At 37.8% G+C, this 25,578-nt stretch overlaps 1 protein-coding gene and 1 pseudogene across 2 annotated transcripts in view; both read right to left on the bottom strand.

Annotated features, from left to right (window-relative positions):
- The window catches only part of CFDP1 (craniofacial development protein 1), a 114,466-nt gene extending 89,249 nt beyond the window's left edge, over positions 1–25,217 (bottom strand). The window contains exons 1-4 of the mRNA XM_079119685.1: positions 25,001–25,217; positions 12,930–13,047; positions 10,949–11,162; positions 7,561–7,688 (exon numbers count right to left, since the gene is read on the bottom strand). Coding sequence (XP_078975811.1) covers positions 7,561–7,688; positions 10,949–11,162; positions 12,930–13,047; positions 25,001–25,064 — 524 coding nt within the window. The 5' untranslated portion in view covers positions 25,065–25,217. The remainder of the gene's footprint in view (positions 1–7,560; positions 7,689–10,948; positions 11,163–12,929; positions 13,048–25,000) is intronic.
- On the bottom strand, positions 8,623–9,865 carry LOC306649052 (protein FAM204A-like; annotated as a pseudogene). Its single transcript has one exon. The product of its transcript is annotated as a protein FAM204A-like (transcript).
- Positions 25,218–25,578: the final 361 nt, after the last annotated feature.

Here is a 25,578-nt window from a genome sequence, read left to right as displayed (position 1 = left end):
ATTCATACCAGATTACTCTTCAGATAGTATACCTAGAAGAACTCCATTTTTAATAAGCAATAATAGATTTGGCTATCGAAATATCTTCAAGGGGCTAGGGATATGGCTCAGGGGTCGAGCACTTGCCTGCATGCATGACACCTGGGTTCCATCCCCAGCACCACCCCCCAAAAAAAAAAGAAAAGAAAGAAAGACAAAGAAAAAGAAAAACCAAACAAACTTCAAGTAGAATATTCAAGTTATAGACCATTTCATACACAAGAGGGAACCCTGACAGGAAAAAGCCTATTATTAACAATAGTTAATGTAAGTATTCTCAGTAGAAATTCCACTTTAACTTCATTTTCATTTACTCAGTACTTTCTGAAGTCTTTATTTGGGGAGAAACTTTTCCATGATTCGTCTTTTCCAAAAGGTGAATCATTTAGGAAAGTCTAAGCTCACTGGCTCAGATGGTTATTTGATAAAAAGTATTATTTCCCCCATTTCCCAAGGTTAATAAACCATACATTTTTCAAGTAGGGAAAAACAAAACAGCAAAAATCCAAAGTTTAATTAAACCAGTTATAAAAAAACTAAAAGACTAGCTTTGTACTAACACTACCTTATGCTTATACTTACAAATTCTTCCCAGTCATCACTAGCTTTTTCTCACATTTCTTAAAGGTGTAGTAATGCTCTTAACTTGATACAAAGACAAAAAAGAAAAAGCAGAATGACATCAAAAGATTAAAAGATATGCTCAAATCCACACAGCAAATCTGCATATGGGTTGTCAGTTAAAATTCATATCTCCCAAGTTCCCTCAAGAGGATTCCTTATAACACCTAAACTTAAGTATAAACAATTTAAGCTTTTAAAAAAATCTTGACAACTATTAACAGTTTTTGTTCTCTCTAGGGGTTGGAGGTTATAGAAGGCTTTCACTTGCCCTGTATTATATTTCTTTATCATATGATTTTTTAAAATAATAAGTATGCACTACTTTTCAAATATGAATAAGCACATGCTTGTGAGAGTATATAATTTATGGGAAAAAAGTGCCTCCATATTCTTATTTTCTTTCTTTTTTTATGGGGGTGGGATTGAACTCAGAGACACTTAGGGACACCTAAATTTTTTAGACCTATATTTCTAATGGTACATTAGTACACTTTCTGTATTATTTTTATAGGACTTCCAAACCCTTGAACACTGTCAGTGTTCTGCTACCCACTACTGGACAACACAATAGCATCAATATGATTTCTGGAAGCAAAATATATCATTAATTCACATCAATAATTATTTAATCCCCAGGCCTATTTCGTATTTTATTTAGAGACAGGGGCTCATTGAGTTGCTTGGCACATCGCTTTTGCAGGATCTGGCTTTGAACTTGCCTCCTGAGCCACTGGGATTATAGGAACTGCACAGGGCCCTTGTTTTCTTTTTGATAGCGACATGGTACTGACCTCTTCTGGCAAATGGTAGGAATAACTGACTCACTGATAACCATCCAATTTAAAATTACCATCCACTGGCTTTCAAAAATGAAATAAGACATTTGTGGTATATAAACATCGAATTTATAAACAAGCCCATAAAATTTAATTTGATCAAAAATTTAATGATTTCTCATAGCAACAGTTATTGACCAGTTTTCTGTACTCTTCATGTAGAAAGTTATAAATAAATCTTCCTTTAGGTATTCTGTGTACCCCAAGACACAAGAGAAATAATCCAAGCTAAGACAGACTTAACTTCCCTAAATTTTTTAAACCTATATTTCTAATGATACATTAGTACACTTTCTATATTATTTTTATAGAACTTCCAAACCCTTGAACACTGTCAGTGTTCTGCTACCCACTACTGGACAACACAATAGCATCAGTATGATTTCTGGAAGCAAAATGTATCATTAATTCATATCAATAATTATTTAATGAGTCCCCAAAATGATTAACTACAAAGGAAAAGGGTGCCTTACAATGGAGAATTCTGACAGACACTGCCTTAATTGGGTAACTTATCACTACCAATATTAGGTTCCCTGATAAATGAGAAGCACTGCTAATGTAGTGTTTTCATCTAACATAAATAATCTGAAACTAAACATGAGAAAACACTGCAACAATCCAAACTGAGGGGCATTCTGCAACACAAATGGTCTAGACTCTTTGTTTAAGACAGGGAGGGTCTCACTATGTTGCCCAAGCTGGCCTTCAGCCTCCCAAGTAGCTGGGCTTACGTGCCAGACTGGTTGACTCCTAAAAGACCAAATGCAGTATTTAATCTTGGATTAAATCTTGGACTGCATAAGAAATATAATTAGCAAGGATATCACTGGGATAACAGGTTAAAGACTGAATGAAATTGTATACAGTGCTACTTAAAGCAAGGACTACAAAACTACCTCTTATTGAAAAAAAAATTAAAAACAAAACAAAAAATCACCTGTTACTGGGACAAGATAGGTACAGAAATTTTGAGTACTTAGAAACCTGTTTAGCAATTTGATGTCACAATATTCAAGACATGATCAGTAGTCACTGCATTAAACAAAATTTAATTTAGTTAATATCAAACTTCTGAACTGAGTCACTTGCAATATACACTGTGTATTAGTTATCCAAAGTAAAACCATATTATAGTGGATATGATATTTTAGAATTATTGTGTCAACTGAAATCCAAAAATCTAGTTAAATATAAGAATTTATGGTCAAGCATGGTGTGGCACATCTGTAATCCCAGCAGCTTGGGAGGCTGAGGCAGGAGGATCATGAGTTTAAAGCCAGCCTCAACAAAAGTGAGGTGCTAAGCAACTCAGTGAGACCCTGTCTCTAAATAAACTATAAAATAGGGCTGGGGATGTGGCTCACTGGTCAACTGCCCTGAGTTCAATCCCCAGAAACCACCCCAAAAAAAGAATTTAAAAACATTAACCAAGTGTGATTTTTTAAAACTTACAGTTTAAAATTAGTATTTAAATTAACAAAAGTAAAACCGGAATTCTTTTTACTCCTAGTTTACTAATGACAAAACAAAGTCTTGCTGAATGTTTCTGTAAAGAAATCACACTCCTTTTTCTTAATGCAGCAGCAGTAGCATACCAGAAGACCAATCGATATCATATTGGCTTGACTATAATCCTTCATATATTGAATTTGGGTTTTGATCATGCAGTGCTAAATTATAGTGAGTTCTTTTCAGAGAGATTTTGGCTAATGGAGCGATGAATCCATCAAACTTCAGAGGCATTTATACAAAATATGAAGAAATAAGTTCAAAACCAAAAGAATTTTTGAAAGGGAGTACTCCACTTAAAAAAAAAAAAAAACCAATAGAAATAGACATAAAATTTTGTATTAACATTAGTGCACTGTGGTCTTCTAAAAAGGGATAGTTACCTTTACCTTTTGAAAAAGAAGCACATTTGTATGCTAAAACTGAAAAACAAACCCATTGTCTAGATATGAGTAAAAAACTATATCAAAGATGTTTGCTTAGAAAAATCAATACTTTTCAAAGGTGATTCAAGTACAACTTTCCAATGACAACACACTTGAAGTATTCAGGCGTATGATACCAAAAACCCTAATAAAATCAGCAAAGTACTATTTTCAATACAACTTGCAGAATGCCAGCTACTGCTAACATGAAAATTCCTTTATTATATCTGTGAATTAAATAGGAGGGTAATATAAAGTATTCTGCATAAAAAAACTAGGATCACATTCTCAGCAGAGGTGGTTTGTTTGTTTTGGTACCAGGGACTGAACCACTGGGAAACATCACCAGCCCTTTTTATTTTTCAGTTTCAGACAGGGTCTCACTAAGTTGGTCAGGCTGCCTTTGAACTTGAGATCCTCCTGCCTCAGCCTCCTAAGCTGCTGGGATTATAGGTGTGCATCACCATGCCCAGCTCAACAATTGTGGTTTGGAGTGTGTTTGTAAAAGTATGTTTTAATGTTGCAATTTCAAGAGAGGAAAAAACTCTGGATTAGGAGTTTGTATTGGAAGAACAAATAAACACACTGTTCCATTACCAAGAAAAGTTTTGCTACCAAAGAAAAACAAACAAAGCAAAAAATGAAGATACTATATGTGGTACAGTAGTAAAAACTGAATTATGTAAGGGTAGTGGACTTAATTTTTAAATTATTCTCTTAATATTGATCACTCGAAAACTGTTGTATGCTGAGGTAAAATGGTTAGGAAAGGAAAAATTATGTTGAGAATTAGCAACTACAAAGTAAACTTAGTGTTTTTAAAAGAAAAGGAAAAAAAATCAGATGGTCCCCAATTAATATAATTTGTTTCAGCCATTTGTCTAATACCTTTGACATTTTAAATAATCTTAGTTCTTCTATGCAAGAAAGCAATTCATCATGCTTTTCAATAGCAAATAAATTATAAGGGTAAAAATGAGTGTCTACATATTGACATGTTTCATAGAATGTTTTTTGAATTATATTTTCACCAAAAAAAAAAAAAATCCATGCAGAGAAAATTTATGATTCTAGACTTTTTCCCCCCACTAAAACATAACAAATTTAATTCTAACTTGATGGAATACATAATTAAAAAGGGCCATTGAAAAAGAATTAAAAATGAACTTTGAAAAATACAGTTATCACTAGTTTCATTTTGCATAAAAGTAAAAATAAAATTCCTGAACTTAATGAATTGGCTTTAAAATATATACTTCCATTCCCAAGAAAATATGCTGAGTTTCTTTATGACAATTGGAATTGGGTAGGAGGTATTTATTTTGTGGTGGTGGGGATCAAACCTAGAACCTCGAGCATGCTAGGTAAGTACTTTACCACTGAGCTACATCCCCAACCCTGAGCAATACTTTTTAAAAAACAAAAACCAGGGGCTGGGGTTGTAGTTCACTGGTAGAGTGCTTACCTAGCATGTGTGAGGCACTGGGTTCAATTCTCAGTACTGCATATAAATAAGTAAATAAAATAAAGGTTCATCAACAACTAATAAAAAAATATATATATTAAAAAAAAGAAAACCAAAACAAAGCCAGACACAATGATGCACACCTGTAATCCCAGCTGACACTCAGTAGGGTAAGGCAGGAAGATCCCAACTTCCAGGCCAGCCAGGGTAAAATTAGCTGCCTCAATAAAATAAAAAAGTAGCCAGGTTCAGTGCTGCATGCCTGTAATCCCTGTGACTACTGAGGCAGGAGGATCAGGAGTTCAAAGCCAGCTTCAGAAATTTATTGAGGCCCTGTCTCAAAACAAAGAATAAAAATGGCTGGGATGTGTGGCTCAGTATTCAACAATTGTCTACCATGTGCAAGGCCCTGAATTCAATCCCCCAGTATAGAAGTAAGAAACAAAATAAGTATAGAAGTAAAGAAGAAAATAAAAGGGAAGAGGAGAGGAGCACAGAAACAATTAGCATATACATTTACTGCAGGAATAGTGCTGTCATTAATCCAACTTGTATTACATAAATTATAAAGAGTGAATTTTTTCTCTCACAATAGAAACTTTATTAAACATTATTCAGAATGTTGTCTGATGTTTGAGAACTGATATTTCACTCTCAGTTTTTAAATTTTATTTCAAATACAGAATAATAAAAGGTGCAACAGTAGTTCTTGCCTATATTAATCATGCACACTCACACTTTCAATGAACAATCTGTAGTCTTTCCATTTTATTTAGTGTTTTTTTTTTCCCCCCTTTTGTAGTAGAGTTTTAACCCAATGCCTTGTGTGTGCTAGGTAAGCACTCTACCACTGAGCAACATCTCCAGTCCTTTTTATTTCATTCTGAAACTGGACTCACTAAATTGCTGAGGCTGGCCTGAAACTTGCAATCTTCCTGCCTCACCTCCTGAGTAGTGCGACTGCAGGCAGGAACTACCACACACCTGGTTGCTTTGGTTCATTTTGGCTACATTAATGAAATGCAATTTTATGTATTAAATATCATATAAAATTTGGGCTTGTATTTTATATATCTTCTTAAATTTTTTTTTTTTAGCAATTCCTTTTTATTGTGTTTTACAAAAGTATTGGTCTGCAACAGAATGAACATTTTAAATCATAAGAGAGTAAACTACTCTAATGTTAAATTCACTGATGTAAGTGCTACACTAGGTTACAAAGGAGAATGTCCTTGTTTTTAGGAGATGTGCTAAAGTACTAAGAATGAAATGCTAAAACATCTACAAATAATTCTCAGATGGTTCCTATAAGGTAAAAAAGAAAAATACAAATCCATATAGTAAAAGAGAGGCAAAACATTAGCCAAAGGTGGATCAGACTACACTGAGACTGAGCATTGTAGAACCATTCTTGTAACACTTCTGTGACTGACATTTTTCAGAAGGAAATGAGAGGAAAAAAATTTAAAACAATAAAAAACTTTGCTTCATACTATTTATAAAACAGTTCATTCCAAATTCCATCCTCCAAAATGTACTTTCACTGGATAAAATACAGTCAGCCCTCTGTATCAGTGGGTTCTACATCTGGTAGACTCAACCAAATACAGATAGAAAACACTGAGGGAAAAAAAACTGCATCAGTACATGTACAGATATTTTTCTTGTCATTATTCCCTAAACAATACAGCTACTAACATGGCATTTACATTGTATTAGGTATTATAAATAATTTGGAGATGATTTAATGTGTATAGGATGTTGTACTTAGGTTATATGCAAAGACTATGCCATTTTTATATAAGAGACTTGAGTATTTTCAGTCTTTGGCATTCTCAGGAGGATCTGGAACGAATCTCCATGGATAATAAGTGATGACTGTAATTGTCAGAAAACAGGTATCACTTTCAAGAATAATTTCAACCCAGATACAGTGGCACATGCTTGTAATCTCGGCAACTCAAGGGCCAAGGCAGCCCTTGACAGCACTTAGCCTGTCTCAAAATATAAGGGCTGGAAATGTGACTCAGTGGCTAATCTCTTGCACCACCACCAAAAAAATAAAAAAATTAAAAAATAAATAATAATAATAATAATAATTTTAAGAAAAAGTCTGTTTTCAGAGAGCCCCTAATTTGTTACTGTCAAGGATAATTAATGAGACTAACTACAGAATTACTTACTGGCATTTCATCTGTCCTCATTTAGCTCAAAATTATAGATTTGCTGTTTTCACATAAAAAATTTAAGTAAATGAGAGAAAATTCCAGGCATGTGGCTCTTAATCTATAACAGCCAGGAGGCTAAATTAGTCAAGGTACTAAGCCTCTACTATTTTTCTAAAGTACTGTAAACAAACCTCATAAACCAATTTAAACAATAATACTAAGGTAAGGAAACAATACTGGAACCAAATTTCTCTCTTAGCATTTTCATTTCTTATCTTATTTCAGAGGCCCCACTGTGGCTTCTATTTCATAGTCAAGGAAAGTAAGAGAATGACTTATCCAAAGTCAAAAAGCACAGCAATGAGCAAGTAGCAATATAAACTTTTCCAAAATATTAAGATGGGTTGGAAGGAGAAAAAATGTCTAACACCACATATAAAGTTGCTCAATTAGAAAAGGATACTTTTTAATGTCTGTAAAGATTCTCTTACCTTACTTCTTCACCAGCAAAATCAAACACCTTGGTGATTTTTACTTTTTCGGTTTCTTTAGGTTTTTCCAGCTCTTCTGCTTTGACCAACAATTTATTTGAATTCATCTTTTCAGCCTCCTCTCCTTTCTACATAAAAAAGCAAGAAATACAATCAGTTTCATCAAAGTCTAAAACTACAAGAGTCATCTCAACATGCTGTTTATGATTATTCTTAATGTTTCATCTCTAATCAGTTAATGATTCCTTTACTGGCAATTTATTTGATTAAAAGGTTTTTTTTGTTTTGTTTTGTTTTGTTTTTTGAGGAACAGCTGAGATGTGATGCCAGGGCAATTTTTTTTTAGATAGAATGAATGAATGAGGCTAAAGACAGGAAGGTCCCTCAGGAAGTAGTTTTCATTAGGTGTGTGTTTCATAGTCCTAATGGGAAAGGGCTTCAAGAAATCCAGTGATAAGCTGGTAAGGAAGTTCATGGTTGATGCTATGTTATAAATAGTAATAAAACTTTATTCATTTAAAGAATGACAAGGCCAAGAGATGTTTAGGAAAACATTTCTAAGCTGAGCTGAATTTAAATCATCCTCCAAATATTATATTCTGTCCCCTCTGCATTGTTAATCAATCTGAAGGTATGTAAAAACTAATCAATTGCTTTTAATATGTGACTATAAAATATCAATTCTAGTGCCTCCAATAAAGAATAAAGTTATTTTAATAACATCAGGGTAATTAAAGTCATTTGCAAAGACAGCATCAATTGAGACTTATGACTTGCACTGTGACTAATCCATTATAAACAAAAGCTAATCTTAAAAATATAATTCCAGAAAAAATGTAGTTATGCCAAGAACAGATAAGAAAGTACAAGGACTTCACAGGCTATGCTATACTAAACATGTGAAAAGCAAAACTGATTTTATACTGTAGGTCTATACAAATAAATAAATAAAATCCTACTTCTTTTCTTGCATGTATGCTTAGGTTTCTTACACAAATAACAAAATGCTTCACTTAATTCACTTCAATAGAATGAATGAACTCCTTAGAAAAAGGTTGAAAAGAATTGATAATAACTCCAAAGTTTTATGCTTATTTTTTCTACTTCTATCAATTTCTTGACATATTTAACCTAAGTAGGAAAATCTTTTCAGTAAATGGAGCACATGAGTCTGCAAGTATCTTGAAGAACTCTGACAAATTACATATATCCCATGTTGTTTTTGGTTTCCCATCTCTTCTTTGCTTCAAATCCCCATGCAAGTTTCTTCTTTTTGGGGGCTGCCTGAGAGTTTTCAGCCTCCTTTTTGGCTTTTACAAACTTGTAACAGGCGATTTTTTTGGCAATTTTTACACTAAGCTCTCGAGTAGCAAGCTGGTTGCTGAGTTCTTCAGCCTTCTCCACATCCCATTCCTCCACAGCCTGGTCTATCTGCTTTTCAAGACCTGACTTGTCAACCCTTTTCTTTTTAACAGGCTGTTCAAATCTATCATTGGCTCCAAAGTATTGAGTAAGCTCCTTCCATTGGGTTTCATTTAAAGGCTGTTCATTATGAGATTCTTTTTCATTCTTCAATTTATCTTTTCTGGAGCATTTTCTCTTTTTCCCTCTGAATCATGAAGCTAAGGTTTTCTGTTCAGAATGTTTTTTATGCAATTCTTGAAATTTGTTCCACAAATTTAAAGGAATTCCACAAGGGCATTCTTCATATGCATCTGCATTGGCCTCTGTTTCTGTTTTTGGTCCATCTGCTGGGAAACTTGAGATTTCTGTGTCTCTATTAGCCCCATCCTCCTTATCTTCCTGTAAGTCAAGTTCAGACTTCTCCAGTGTGGCTTCGTCTTCAGAATTCGATTCAACAGCACTTTCATTCAGGCCAGGAGGCAGCAGTCCACTCCACGTCTTTTCTTCGGTCAGGAAGCACCTGCCCGGCATCCATCTTAAGACTCCACCAACATCGCACCTTCTCATTGGCTCCGGCGTCTCAGCCCAGCAATTTTTAAAGTTTAAAATTTGTGTCTATTACATAATTTTAATGTACTATAATTGAAAAAAATAAACCCACTGTCCACCAGTAAACACTGTCCATAAGTCTACCATGTAGTTTGTTCTTATGCTAGTTTTTGACAATTGTCTTTCTGTTCTAATCTCACCCTTCCACAGTTATTGTTTAATATCTGTTTATCAGAGCATTATAGTTACATATAGTAGATGGGTTCATCCTGACAAAAGTCACATGTATAGAATTTGATTTCTGTTCATGATCTCCCCTTTTCCCTCTCATCCTCCCCTATCCCCAGCCCTGCATTGCTTCCCCTTTCTCTACTCTGCTATACTTCCTTTTGCTCACCTTTTTTTTTTTTGGGGGGGGGGGCCTGGGGGGGTATTGGGGATTGAACTCAGGGGCACCCGACCACTGAGTCACATCCCCACTCCTATTTTATATTTTATTTAGAGACAGGGTCTCACTGAGTTGCTTAGCACCTCACTTTGCTGAGGCTAGCTTTGAACTCATGATCCTCCTGCCTCAGCCTCCGGAGCCACTAGGATCACAGGCTTGTGCCACCTCACCCGGCTTGCTCATCTATTTTGATTGGTTCTCATACATAAAGGGGAAATTCCCTGTGGTATATATATATATATATATATATATATATATATATATATATATATATATATATGTGCAAATAACATGATTTTTCTCAGAATTCACTCTACACTCTACACTGCCTCCCCTTTCTTGTCCCTCTACTCTGCCTCTTGATCTTCTTCTATACTACTGATCTTCCCTATATGTTATCCTATCCTTACCTCCTCCTTTCCTTTATTTTACTCCAGTTTCCACATATGGAAGAAAACATTCAATCTCTGAGTTTCTGAGCCTGGTTTATTTCACTTAGCATGATGTTCTCCATTTCCATACATTAACCAGTAAATGACATAATTTCATTCTTCTTTAAGGCTGAGTAAAATTACTTTGTATGTACCATAATTTCTTAATTCATTCATCTATTGATAGACATCTGGGTTGATTTCATAATTTTGCTATTGTGAATTGTGCTGCTATAAACACTGAAGTGGCTATATTGCTATAGCATGCTAATTTTAGTTCTTTTGGAAAAACAGCAAGGGGTGGGATATCTGGGTCATAGGGTGGTTCCATTCCCAGTTTTTTTGAGGAATTTCCATACTGAGAAAAGCTTATTTTTATAACATACAGAGTGCTTTGCTTTCCACTTAGTAAAGTTACTATAAAAGGCATGGAGTCTCCTTTCTATTATAAGATTCAAATGTTTATAAATTAAAAAAAAAAAAAAAACCCACAAAACATCTGGGTACCCTAGGCTATTTCTGGAGATGCAGTTATATTATTCCTCTCCAGCCTTACCTTTGCCTGTGTACTGGAGGCTAATTTTGGTTTTGGTCCCACGTCGTTGAGGAAGCTGGCCCAGAGCTCGTCCTCCTTCTTTTTCCTTGCATCCTCTGACCCAATACCTTTCTCCTGCTCTTCTGTTTCATCTTCCTCCTCACTGCTACTTCCTCCAGATTCAGCCTTGGCATCTTCTTCCTCTTCTAACAAGAGGCCACTTTGTTTTCTCTTCCTAATCACCACGGGTCACCAAGAAAATCAAGACAAGACAGATAATGCAAATGTTTTGTTACACCTTCCTCAATTCCAAATGTAATCTTATATACCTGAAAAAAAATTTAGGCCTGGGACTACTAGCAAACATAAGGGGTGTGGGGGCAGGGAAGATTAACTGAAATTTTACAGAAGAATTGAGTTCTTACTGTTAGCATTTTCCCCAATCACTTAGAATCAATATATAGTGTTCTAAGTCAGGACCAGCTATTTACACTTAAAAACAAAATAAAACAAAACTCCAAAATCACCTCAAAGAATTAATTTGTTCAAAACAGTGTTTTTGTTTTTGAACTAGGGATTGAACCAAGAGGCACTCTGTCATGAGTCACATCTGTGGCCCTTTTTTTAAATTTGGAGACAGGCTCTCACTAAGTTGCCTAGGGCCTTGCTAAGTTGATTAGGGCCTCATTTAGTTGCTGAGGCTGGCCTAGGATGTGCAATCTCCTTGCCTCAGCCTTCCCAACTCTCTGGGATTATAGGTGTGTGGCACTGCACCCAGCTATTGTGTTATTTCTTCCAGAAATTCTCAGGGAAAAACATATATCAATGTTTTGCTCTACTTTCTGAAGAAATGAAAGCCGGATTAGAGACAAAAGAACTGGGCCCAAGACTTACAGAAGCATACTGCTTTTTATATTACTTTGGCTTTAAGTGAATCATCTAAATCTAAAATTCTTTTTTGCTTTTTTCCTTTTCATCAATTATAGTCTGCTTTTTGCTTCAATGATCAGGAAGACAAAAACAGTAACAAGGTAAAAGATTTCCATAGAAGATGCCCCAGAGTTAAATTACTAACAAAATTTTCCTAATTTTGATGAAAGTGTAATTCAGTATAAGCTTATGAAAGAAAATTTGCTAAAAATAAAAAAACTGAATTGCATATAACCTTAGATCAAACAATTCTACATCTACAAATCTGACTTATGTGTACATATACATGTGTACATGTATACAAAGACATGTATAAAAAACATTTACTGCAGTCTTGTTTGTTGAACTAAAAGCTAGATATGATCTAAATGTTCCTCAGTAAGGGAATCCTCAAGACAAGTAAGGCCTGTCCGTACAATGCGTATGTTTAAATGTACTGCTATGTCCTTGTGAAACAAGGACAGTGAGAAGCAACAAGCAGAGTGTGCTACCACTTGTTCTTTCTTAAAATAAAGAGGGTAGAAGATAAATACATCTATGTTTTACAAGGACAGAACATCTCTGGTAGCAGTCTTCAAGACACAATGCCAAGCTAGGAACAGGGTATACATTAATAGCTTCATTTTAGCCATGCACACATTTTATGTATTAGGGTTTTTGTTTAATTAAAACTTACAAATTTTGCCAGACATGGTGATATACTCCTGTAATCCCAGCAACTCAAGAGCCTAAGGTGAAAGGATCTTAAGTTCAAGGCCAGCCCAGGCAACTTAGCAAGAACATGTCTCAAAATAAAAAAGTAAAAAGGGCTGGGGGATGTAGCTCAATGTTAGAACATCCCTGGGTTCAATCCCCAATAGCACACACACCAAAAAAACAAGTAAATAAATAAAAATAAACATTTTTTTATCAGAGACCAAGAATTTATTTCTAAAATATTAGCAAATGTTTTCTTCAAAAAGTAAAGTGTCAGAAACCCTGGCAATAAGAAATCTGTCATCAGACTGATCTCAGCAATTCAGATGACTGTAGAGAAGCCCCTGATTTCTAGGGAACTTGAGAGCAGCATCACCTGGCCGGAATGCTCTGAGCCTTTCTCTTTTTCCCTTTCGTTTTCTGTGTCTGCTCTTCACCATCCACTTCATCTTCCTTCACTAATTCATTTACATCATCTTCACTATACTCTCCACCTGAAATTACATAATAGGGTGGTCAGACATACAGGAAAAAGGACTTTCACATCAAGATGAGATATTTTCATTAAAAAAAAAAAAAAAAAAGTCTAGCATTTTTCCTTATTCTTCCCCTAAAACATCATTTCCTTAGGGAAGTCCTCCAGAGCCCTGGAGACTCGACTAAGTTGTCCTACCCTAGGCTTCCATAGTAGTCCTTATTTCCCCACTCTCTCTCATTCCCCTTATACTGAAGGTTTACAATTTCTGCTATGCTGTACGCTCCTTGAAGTCACGGACTCTGCTTGTCTTGATTTGTAAATATTTGTTCAATGAATAAGTGAATGCAGACTCTAAATCTACTACTTTTTGAAGAAGAAACTGATGTTTCCATCTCATCTTAGTTGTGCAAAATTAACCAAGATACCCTGTCTTGTCCACAAATGGGGTTTACAAAGAAACTTAAAAGACTTTCAGTTAAATATGGCAGAAAGAACAAACACATCTATGTTCCATCTTCAGACACTGAGATTCAGGGTTCTGAACAAGTGTTACCTCGATGCCCAGTCTGACCACACTGTGCACGCCAGTCAATAAACCAAAACTACACAGAGGTTCAACTTTTATTTGAAGTGCACACACCAAGTGTACAGCTGAAATGAATCCAATGTACAGCTGACATGAATCCCATGTACAGTTCAACAAAATGACCCATAGTAAACCAGGACCCCGCGAAAGGAACAAAATATGGCCAGCATCCCAGAAGGTCCCTTTTGTCTGCTTCCTGTCACCAGTCACTGCCCCGACTCCAAGGTACTATCTTGACTTTTAACACCACAGGTTAGTTTTGCCTGTTTTTTGAACTTTAACCAAATATAAGCCTCAATATATTTTTTCATCTAAAGTCTTTCATTCAACAGTATGCTTATGAGTCAACTTATTGTCGCAACTTGTTAGTAGTTTATACATTCCCATTCCTAAAGAGTATTTTGTTGTATGACTACATCACAGTTATTTATACATCCTACTGTGGAAAGACATTTAGACTGTTTCCCATGTGGTGCCATTACAAATAGTGCTGTTTTGATACTCCTGTACATCCAATAAGCTTTTAATACTTCACTCACAACGAATCAAGGACCCCCAAACGCTTGAGGAAAGTCTCCAATATGACAGGCAAGACTCAAAACAGAGAAGGAAATAATCAGTGCAGGAATGGGGGGGTGGGGCACTAAAAACTTAAGGAAAAAAACCTTTATAATTAATATCCTCAAAGAATAAGAGAAATGGTAGTGTCCAAGAAATAAGATGTTTTTAAATTTAGAAAACAAAACTCTTAAAAACTAAAAAAACTGAAAAGATAGTAGAGATTTTAAAAAGGAGCTAGGCATGTGAAAATATAGAAAATGACCATCTCTCTCTCTCTCTCACACACACATATACACAAACACACATCCTCAATATGAGGGATTCCAAAAGGGAAACCAGTTTGATATTCCCAACACCAAGCAAATACCAGTCAAAAAATTTCGCAAGGAGAGAAGCAAGCTTCAGGGTAAGCCAGCAGTGTGAACACACACATGTAATTGGGCTTCCTTAAACCCCTATAAACACATGGCAGCCAAAGAATTTTTCAAAGAACCTACAATGCTGGAAAGAATAGGCAAGAAGACAACAGCCACATTTTTCTGAAACCTGAAGAGCAACTTCTATCTGCCTGCAGGTCTGGAGAAAGTAAAAGGCTAAAGTGATAAAAAATGCAGAATCCTCAAGAGCACAGGGACTGAAAGCATCAGCTGCCTCTGGAACCAGGGGTGAAGGTGAGTCCTCCTAACAGGGGAAAAGCTGTAAAGCAGCAGTTAGAAACTTTAGTCCTCCACAGTTCTAAGCCATAGGCCTGTACCACCTCCACCTGCCAGTAGAAGTCTAAAGATTTTATCGAAAAGGAGTCCAAAGTTTCTGGACTGGGGGATACCAAGCAAGGGTGATGGCACAAAAACTCTAAGAATTCAAGAGTATTAAGTGATCAACATAAATGCTATGACTAAATACCGAGAGTTCCAGAGTACTGCCTTTTCCATAGTTATATTATGCTTTCTACTCAGCTTTTTGAAGTCAATATGCCTATAAAGAAAATCAAGAGTACATAAGAGTGTCCAAGGAACAAATATTCTAGTTCTTAAATTGGGTGGTGAATACATGAATATTAAATTCAATTCTATGTATATAGTTCACATTTTTACTTGTAAGAAAAGCTAGGTACAAGCTGGTACATGTTTTAATCCCAACTACTTGGGAGACTGAAGCAGGAGGATCACAAGTTTGAGGCCAGTCTTAGTATCTTAGTGAGACCCTGTCTCAAGAATAAAAAGGACAGGGATGCAGCTCAGTGGTAGAACATTTGCAAGTCCCTGGGTTGAATCCCCAGGACAGGAGAGAGGGAACTGGAAAGACAAGGAAAAAAAAGAACAGTACAAAATACTGTGAAGGGATATTACTGCTGGGCACAGTGGCACATGCCTGTAATCCCAGTGGCTCAGGAGGCTGAAGCAAGAGGATTATGAGTTCAAAGGCAGTCTCAGCAATTTAGCGAGGCCCTAAGCAACTCAGTGAGACCCTGTCTCTAAATAAAACACAAAAAAGGGCTGGGGATGTGGCTCAGTGGTTGACTGCCCCTGGATTAACTCCTCAGTCCCCCCACCCCCAAAAAGGATATTATTGTTGTGCAAATACTGTTAACAAGACTATGCAGTAACCAGCACACTCAAGGATCTGCAATTTTGTTAGATACTGCCAAAATCTTTTTTTTTTTTTTTTTTTTGGGGGGGTGGTGCTGGGGATCAAACCTAAGGCCTTGTGCTTGCAAGGCAAGTACTCTACCGACTGAGCTATCTCCCCAGCCCGGTACTGCCAAATTCTAACAAACACCTTATGAAGGAGAATTTGGCAGCATCTAATAAAATTAGATAAATGTATTTATCTTTCAATCCAGCAATCTCACTCACAGAATTCTATCCCAAAATATGTAATAGATTATCTACTCCATTGTAGTATGTAATAAGAAAGGATCAGAAGGGCTGGGTGCAGTATTGCACCTATAGTCCCGGCATTCAGGAGGCTGAGGTAGGAGGACTGTCATAGTCCATGAGTTCAATACCAGTCTGAGCAGCACAGTGAGAACCCTTCCTCAAAAAAGAAAAACAAAACAAAACAAAACAAACAAACAAAAAAAGAAAAACAAAACAAAACAAAATGAAATGAAATAAAACAGCCCAAACACAATGGCGCATAACTGTAATCCAAGTGACTCAGGAGGCTGAGTCAAGAGGATCACAAGTTCCAGAGCAGTCTCAGCAACTTGACAAAACCCGTAACACAACTGTTGAATTGTGCTGCTATAAACACGGGTATGCATGTATCACTGTAGTATGATAACTTTAATTCTTCAGTATAAATACCAAGAAGTGGTACAGCTGAGTCATATGGTGGTTCCATGCCTAGTCTTCTGAGGAGCCGCCACACTGATATCCATAGTGGTTTTATTAATTTAGAGTCCCACCAACAGTATAAAAGTGTTACTTTTTCTCCACATCCTCTACAGCACCTCTTAATTATTTGTATTCTTGCTGATTATCATTCTGGCTGGTGTGAGATGAAATCTCAGTGTAGTTTTGATTTGCATTTCCTAATGGCTAATGATGCGGAACATTTCTTCATATATTTGTTGGCCATTTATATTTCTTCTTTTGAGAAGTATGTTTAATTCACTTGCCCATATATTAATTGGGTTATTTGATTTTTTGGTATAAAGTTTTTTTTGCGTTCTTTATATATTCTTGACATTAATCTCGTCAGAAGAGTAGGTAGCAAAGATTTTATTCCTTCCTCTAGGTTCTCTCTTCATATTCCTAATTGTTTCATTTGCTGTGCAGAAGCTTTTGGATCTGATATAATCTATTTATTAACTCCTGGTATTATTTCCTGAGCTTTACAGGTCCTAGTGAGAAAGTCGTTCCCTATGGTTATATGCTAGAGTATTGATCCTACATTTTCTTCTAGTTCAACTTCTAGGTCTTTGATCCATCTTGAATTTATTTTTGTGCAGGGTGAGAAATAAGGGTCTAGTTGGGTGTGGTGGCACATGCCTGAAATAACAGTGGCTCAGAAGGCTGAGGCAGGAAGGTCTTGAGTTCAAAGCCAGCTTTAGCAAAGGCAAGGAGCTAAGCAACTCATGGAGACCTTCTAAATATAAAATAGGGCTGGGGATGTGGCTTAGTGGTCAAGTGCCCCTGAGTTTAATCTCCATTATAAAAAAAAAAAAGAAATGAGGGTCTAGTTTCATTCTTCTACATGTGAATAACCAGTTTTCCCAGCACCATTTGTTAAAAAGGCTGTCTTTTCTCCAATACATGTTTTTGGCACCTTTGTAAAGGATCAGTTAATTGCAGTTGTGTGGATTTGTCTGTGTGTCTTCTGTTCTGTACCAGTGGTTTATGTGCCTGTTTTCATGCCAGTACCATGCAGTTTACTATTGCTCTGTGGGTTTTGCTTTGTTTTGTTTGTTTGTTTGTTTTTTGCAGGGGGAGGACCGGGATTTAACCCAGGGATGATTTAGCACATCACCAGCTGTGGTTCTGTGTCAAATTGTATTTTTTTTATCTGATTAACCACAAAAGAAATTCCTGAATAAAAATGCAATTAATTTCAAGTATGAAGCAAGGAAAGCACAAGGTGAAACCAGGACATTTTTGCTGTGTCAGAAAGCCAGGAAGTAGTTCGGTGCAGTGGTGCATGCCTGTAATCTCAGCAACTCTGGAAGGCTGAGGCAGGAGGATAGCAAGTTTGAGGCCAGCCTCCACAATTTAGCATGGCCCTAAGCAATTTAGCAAGAATCTGTCCCAAAAATAAAAAATAAAAAGGAATGGGGATGTGGCTTAGTGGTTGAGTGCCCCTAAGTTCAATCCCTAGTAACCCCCCACCCCCTAAAAAAAGGAATAACTGTTAGGAGAGTAAAAGGTGAATCGATTAAAATCTGTAAGCCCTTTATGATTTTTTTAAGTCAGAAAAAATAATTTGTACCATTTCAGGTCACAATTAAAATTACTATTTTGAGCTTCTCCCTCTCAGACAGCACGCATGCATACCTACCTTCCTAAATAAACCTGTCTATGCCTCCTATGGCTCCTGCTGAAATTCTTTTCCATGACGTATACCAAGAACCCCACTGGTCCTGAGTTAAGATCCCCCTCCCCTCTGGGAACTCCTCAGAACCTTCTCCCAAGACATCTCTTCTCCCATGACACATGTACCCATTATCCACCTTCAATAATTATCAACTCAAACTCGTTCCATCTATAACCCATGTGCTCCTCTCCTACATATCCTTATAGATGTCCCTCCACTTCTTTTTAGCAGTACTGGGAATTAAAACTAGGTCCTGAAGCACCCAAGTTCCTTTTATTTTGAGACAGGGTCTTCCTAAATTGCCGAGGCTCGTCTTGAACTTGAGATTCCCCCAGACTGCCTCCCTAGTAGCTGGGATTAAAGGCATGTACCACTGTGCCTAGCTACTGACATTTTTCCTTTTTTTTTTGTAGTACTGGGGATTGTGGTATTGAGTGCTCCACCACTGAGCAATATCCTCAGCTCTTTTTATTATTTTATTTTGAGAGAGGGTCTTGTTAAAGGTGCTCAGGCTGGCCTTGAACTTGTGATCCACCTCCCCAGCTGCTGGGATTACAGGTATGTGCCACAGCACCCAGGTGATTTTTTTTTTCCTTTCAATCATATCACTTATTTTTATTTTTAAGATAAAAATAAATATTAAAAAAATAAATTAAAAAATTTATTTTTAAATTGTGATAACAGCTGGGCATGGTGGCCCTTGCCTATAATCCCAGTGACTCAGGAGCCTGAGGCAGGAAAATCTCAAGTTCAAAGCCAGCATCAGCAATTTACAGAGGCCCTAAGCAACTCACTGAGACCCTGTATCAAAATAAAATATTAAAAAATGGGCTGAGGAGGCTGGGGTTGTGGCTTAGTGATGCAGTGCTTGCCTCACACATGTGAGGCATTGGGTTCAATCCTCAGCAATCACATAAAAATAAATAAAAGTATTGTGTTCATCTACAACTAAAAAAAAAAAAAAAAAAAAAACTTAAAAAACATTAGCCTGGGGATGTGGCTCAGTGCCCCTGGGTTCAATCCTGGTACCTAAATAAGTAAATAAATAATTGCTCTAATAGCCAGGCTCAGTGGCGCATGCCTATAATACCAGCAATTTGGGAGGCTGAAAGCTGGAGACCAATCTCAACAACTTAGCAAGGCCCTAACAACTTGGCAAGACCCTGTCTCAAAACAAAAAAATTGAAAATAGGCTGGGGATGTGGCTCAGTGACTGACCACCCCTGGTCTGAATTCCTGGTACCAATAACATAAAATTACTATTTTGAAAATTATAATTAAGAGAAAATAGTGAAACATTTATCCTGTTCTGGTTTATGAGGGAAGGTTATACTTTACAGAATGAAATAAACTAATAAATAAAGAAAAATCATAGGATAAGGAAAATATCCCAAACTCTAATATAGTAGTGATTTGTGCAAGGGTTATCAAGTAACATTTTTAAAAAAAATTTTTAAGTGTAACTAGCACACACACACATATACACAGTTTGGTACTAGAGACTGAACCAAGGGGAGCTTAACCACTGTGTCACATCCCCAGCCCTTTTTGTTATTTTGAGACAGGGTCTGAGTTGTTTAGAGCCTTGCTAAATTGCTGAGGTTGGCCTCAAACTTGTAATCCTCCTGCCTCAGCCTCCCGAGTCACTGGGATTACAAACAGGCATCACCACAACCAGCTAAGCATTATATACGTTGCCACACAGAATATCCTCTTGTTCCAAAGAATCAGACTGCCATCACCCTGATGTAGAAGTCACAAATATGAGAGTCAATTAGGTATTACCTATAACTCATACCTTATGCAAAAACTGACTGAAAAGGAGTAATATAAAAAATGTAAAACTATGAAACTTTCAGAAAAAAAGCACAGAACATTTTTGTGATCTTGAGATAGGCAGAGTTCTTAGGTATGATACCAAAAGCACAATCCACAAAAAAAATTTGACAAATCGGGCCAGACATGGTGGCACATGCCTGTAATCCCAGAGATTCAGTTGGCTGAGGCAAGAGGATCACAAGTTTGAGGTCAGCCTTAGCAACTGAGCAAGGCCCTAAGTAATTTAGTGAGACCCTGTCTCAAGATGAAAAAAGGTGGGGGAGCTAGGATGTGGCTCAGTGGTAAAGCACCCCTGTATTCAATCTGCAGTATCCTCCCCTCCAAAAAAATTTGACAAATTTGGCCTCATCAAAAGTGGCACACAACACTATTAGGTAAATGAAAAGACAGACCATAGACTGAGACATAATATTATAAAACACATATCCAACAAAGGACTATATCCAGAATACAAATAACTCCAAAACTGAACAGTAAAAAAACACTTTTTAAAAAGATTTGAACAGACACATGACCAAATAAGAGATAACAGCAAATAAGCACTCAAAAGACAGTCAACATCATTAGGGAAATGTAAATTAAATGAGAAAATTAGCTAAAATTAAAACAAAAACAACTTTACAATCCAAGTGCTGTGGAGGATGAAGAACAATTGGAACTCTTACGTACTGCTGAGAATGACAAGGAAAAGTTTGGCAGTTTCTTTTAAAGTTAAACATACAACTACCATAAACCCCAGCAATCCCATTCCTAGGTATTTATTCCAAGAGAAATGAAAACCCATGTATGTATGTATGTATGTATGTATATATACACATACACACGCATATACATATATATATGCATATATACACATACATATATATTTAACACGCAGGTTTTTAGTAAACATCCAAAACTGAGAACAAGCCCTGTCCCTCAACAGAGGAATGGATAAACTGTGGCACATTCACACATTGGCTACCACTCAACAATGGAAAAAACAAACTACTGATGTGCACAACAGCATTGTGAATCTAAAAATATTTCATGCTAAATAAGAGAAGTCGTGCACATAAAGCTTTTTTAGTCAGCTTTTTCAGTGCTGTGACTAAAAGATCTGACTAGAACAATGTTAAAACAGGAAAAGTTTATTTGAGGGTTCATGGTTTCAGAGGTCTTACTCCACAGATGGTTGGCTCCATTCCTTGGGCTCAAGGTGAGGCAGAACATCACAGAGGAAGAGTGTGGCAGAGTGGTGATCAGAAGGCAGAGGGAGAGTTCACTTGCCAGATACACATATATACCCCAAAGTCATGGCCCCAGTGAACCACTTTCTGCAACCACACCCTGTCAGGGATCAATTCACTGATTAGGTTAAGGCTATAACCCAATCATTTCTCCTCTGAACCTTCTTGCATTGTCTCACACATGAGCTTTTGGGGGACACTTCACATCCAAACCATAAGAGTTATGCTTCCATTTATATTACTTTCTGAAAAAGGCAACTCTATACAGACTAAAAATAGATCAGCTGGCGTTGTGGGTAAGGGAGCACTGTCCTAAGAGTAGCACAGGGATTTTTCTATTTTGGGGGGTTGAGAGGCTTGAAATTGTTAATTCTGGTAGTAATTACACAATTCTACACATTTGCCAAAAATCACAGAACAGTGAAATTAAGAGTAAATTTTACTGGAAGTTAAAAACAAAAAACTTCAGTGTTATTATATCCTTAAAGTGATAAAATACTACACTTGTGAAATAAGAACATAAAACTATTAAAAAAGAATATTCCAAGAACAAAAAAGTTATTCAAGCTTTTTTGTCCCGGCAGCTGACATGCCATTCAGACTGAAGAAGACCTGTAAACTGGGGCAAAGTAAGCCATTACCATGGCCAGATAAGCAAGCACCAGAAGCACCCAGGAGGCCAGGGTAAAGTGCCATGCATTGTCACAGGATTAACTTCAACAAATATCCCCACTTAAAGAGGAACCAGAGCTTCTGCCCAACTGTCAACCCTAATAAATTGTATACCCTGGTCAGCAAGCAGACACGTAAATGCTGTCAAAAAGAAGACTGGAGTTGCTCCTATAACTGATGTAGTGTGAACTGTTTACTACAAAGTTTCGGGGAAGGGAAAACTCCCAAAGCATCGGGAAGAGGAGAACAAAGTCAGTGGGATAGAAAAAAGGAGAGGATAAAAATTAGAGTTCAGGAGGTCTGACATAAGGCTTAACATGAAAAATGAAGATTCCATAAAAATAAAACAGAAAATAGAGAGAAGAAATCATCAAAAAATTTTCTGGAAGGGCAGGGAGTCCTAGAAGGCCCAGCACAGTGACTGAAAACAGACTCATACAAAGGCATATCACAATGATGTATCAGAAAATGGGAGCAAAAGCCCAGTATGATGGTGTATACCATAATCCCAACTACATGGGAGGCTGAGGCAGGATGATCACAAGCTTGTGGCAGGCCTGAGCAACAAAGACTCTGTCTCAAAATAAAAGGTGCTAGGAGACTGGGAGTGTGGCTAAATGGCAGAATGCTTGCCTAGCAAGCTTGCCTTCCAGCACCACAAAAAAAGAGGAAATAAAAGAGGCAACTTTGGATGTAACTCAGTGGTAGAGTGCTTGCCTAGTATGCTCAAGGCTAAGGGTTTGATCCTCAATTAAAAACAGAGGGAAAAAAATAGACTTCTTAAAAGCAACACAGAATCTAGGAAATGAAGCAACACCTTTAAAATTCTGGTGGAAAATAATTTCCAACCTCGAATTCTACATCAGTCAAGCCTGACAATAGCATAGTTACTTTTAGAAATTGGAGATTTAAAAAAAAAAATTTTTTTTTTTAGTTGTAGATGGACACAATATCTTTATTTATGTTTTTATGTGGTGCTGAGGATCAAACCCAGTCCTTCACATGTGGTAGGCAAGTCCTCTACCATGGACTCACAACCCCAGTCCTAGACATTTGAGATCTTAAAAAATGTTTCTGCCATGCATCCTTCCTCATGAAATTAGAGAATTTAGTCTCACTTCAGTGGAACATCAAGAAAGACAACACAAGATAAAAAGAAAAAAGAAAAAAAAAAAAAAAACAAGGAATTCAATACAGAAGAGATATAAAAAGAACATTCAGAGAGGTGATGATGGACATCCTAGGTTTCACAGTCATAGAAGGCAACCAAACCAGCAAGGGCAGAGATGGACTTATAGAAGATGAAAGTGAAAACCTAATGAATCTGAGGCTGGGGTTGTGACTCAGTGGAAGAGTGCTTGCCTGGCATGTGTGAGGCAATGGGTTCAATTCTCAGCACCACATATAAATAAATGAACAAAATAAAGGTCCATCAACAACTAAATATATATACATACATATATAAAAAAAGAAAACCTAGTGAATCTTAATATCTTGGGAAATGATTTAGACAAGCCTAAAAGTTCAGAGTGAAATTAGTGGTAAGAACACAAGACAGCTAAGCAACAAAACTAACAAAAAAGGTAATTACTAACTCTAGGAAAGACTTGTGCACTGCAAGTAATCACAGTACACCACCCAGGTGTAGCTGTGAACAAGATGTTACACAGTCATTAGAAAAATGTAAATAATGAATACTACTTGTCTAACCAAAACCTGACAGAAACAATGGTGGGCTGAGGAACTGTGGAGGACTTAAAGGTGAAAGTGTGTGTGTGTGCTAGGGACTGAAGGTCAGTGGAACAAGGTAAGTATTTAAAAAAAAAAAAAAAAAAAAGACTCACCATGGATGAGTTAAGTCAAAAGAAAACTTAAATTCCAAATTGAAAAAGTGGAAAGCAGTTTCTCCTGGCTAGTACTGAATAAGGATGAGGGTGATGGGAACTGCTAGCTTTCAAAACAAGCCTCTTAAAAAATGCTTGATTATGGGGCTGGAGTCGTGGCTCAGTGGTACAGCACTTATGAGCGCACACGTGAGGCACTGGGTTCGATCCTCAGGAACACTTAAAAACAAACGAACAAATAAATAAATAAAGGTATTGTGTCCATCTAAAACACTGAAATATTTTTTTAAATGCTTGCCTATGTTTAAGTATGTGCATGCACAACTTTGATTAAAGTGGAAACGAGTTTTCAATTGACCACTGGCTGCTGGAATAAGACCAATGTTGGGGGAGACAACGGAATCAGGGAAACCAGTTAGTAAGGTATGGAGAATCCTAGAGAAGGGTAATGGTAGCTCAGATGGTAAAAAGCAGTGAGATTAGCGAGCAAAAGATCAGAGGGTCATTTTACGCAAAGACGACAAAACGTGTTGATCCGATTGACAGAGTAAGGACACGGGAGCGCGGTGGGGATGGAAGGGTGCTTTTTCACCACTTGAGGGATTATATGGGTACATACAACTTTTACGAGATGGATAAGCCTGGGGCGAGTGCACGATGGGGCAGGGATAGTTTTGGATGGTTAGTTTTATCTTGACCCCATTCGGTTTGAGACGCTTTAAAATAAAGTTCTGAGAGGAGAGCAACGGGTAGGCACTGCAAGGTGGCAAAATGCGTCCTCGTGTGAACTTTCTAACCACATCCCTTGGGAAGACAAAAGGTGGACAGATTTGTCCAGGAGCTAGCAATTCCCTCGGGATGAAAACAACCTCGGTCCAGAGGACTTCGGAAGCCGCGTGTCCTTCGGGGAGCACCGACCGCGTCCCCAGCTCCAGGGCCGAGTTCACGTGCGGCTTCCCGCGCTCGCTCCCAGAGGGGGCGGCGGCCGAAGTCGGCCCACGCGGAGCGGCTGCACGCAACTCACCGGCTCGCACGCCTCGGTCCAGCCTGGCCCGTGGACAAGGGTGTCCAGGGCGGGGACGCCCGAAACCGCGCGACACCGAGGCAGCCCACGGACACCGACGACGCCCGCAGGGCCAGGCGAGCCTCACGTGAGGCGTGGGGCGGGGCAACCCGCCTCTCGCCACAGGTCGCATCGCTCACCCGACGGCACGTAGTCCTCGTCCTCCTCCGAGGTGGAGAAGTCTTCGGAGTCGAATTCCTCCATGTCACTGCCGCTTGGGGCCAGGCAACCCACAGGACTGCAGCAGCAGCCGCCAACCGAAAAGCTCTAGGGAGTGATCATAGAGCTGCCGCTCAGGCGGCGGTGGCGGCGGCGGCAGCAGCTTGGGCGACCCCGGCACCGTCTGCACATGCTCAGACAGTGCCACGTGGTCGAAACACGACACTTCCGGCCGATGCCTCTGGGCGGGCACTCTGGCCTTTGCGGAGGTTCGGGCCGCCCTGAAGACGTGCATGCTGGGACTTGTAGTCTTCGATGCTACCTCACCGCCTTGATGGAGTAAATGTGCTTAAATAAAATTACATATCTACGGAAATACAGTTGACTGTCTTTATCTGTGGTTTTGTATTTTCAAATTCGCTTGCTCACTAAGCATTTTTCCCGCCCCCGCAACCCCCAAATCTATAAAGGGCGCTTTCTGGGTTATTCCCGGGCATGCGCAGAATGAACATTTGGAGTCTGCGGAGGTTTAAGTTTCCAGCTGAGATTGAACAAGGCA

The sequence above is a fragment of the Sciurus vulgaris genome (assembly GCF_902686455.1).
Source record: "Sciurus vulgaris genome assembly, chromosome: 17".
NCBI lineage: Eukaryota > Metazoa > Chordata > Mammalia > Rodentia > Sciuridae > Sciurus > Sciurus vulgaris.
The sequence above is the reverse complement of the archived record's forward strand: the minus strand, read 5'-3'. Positions and strand labels throughout refer to the sequence as shown.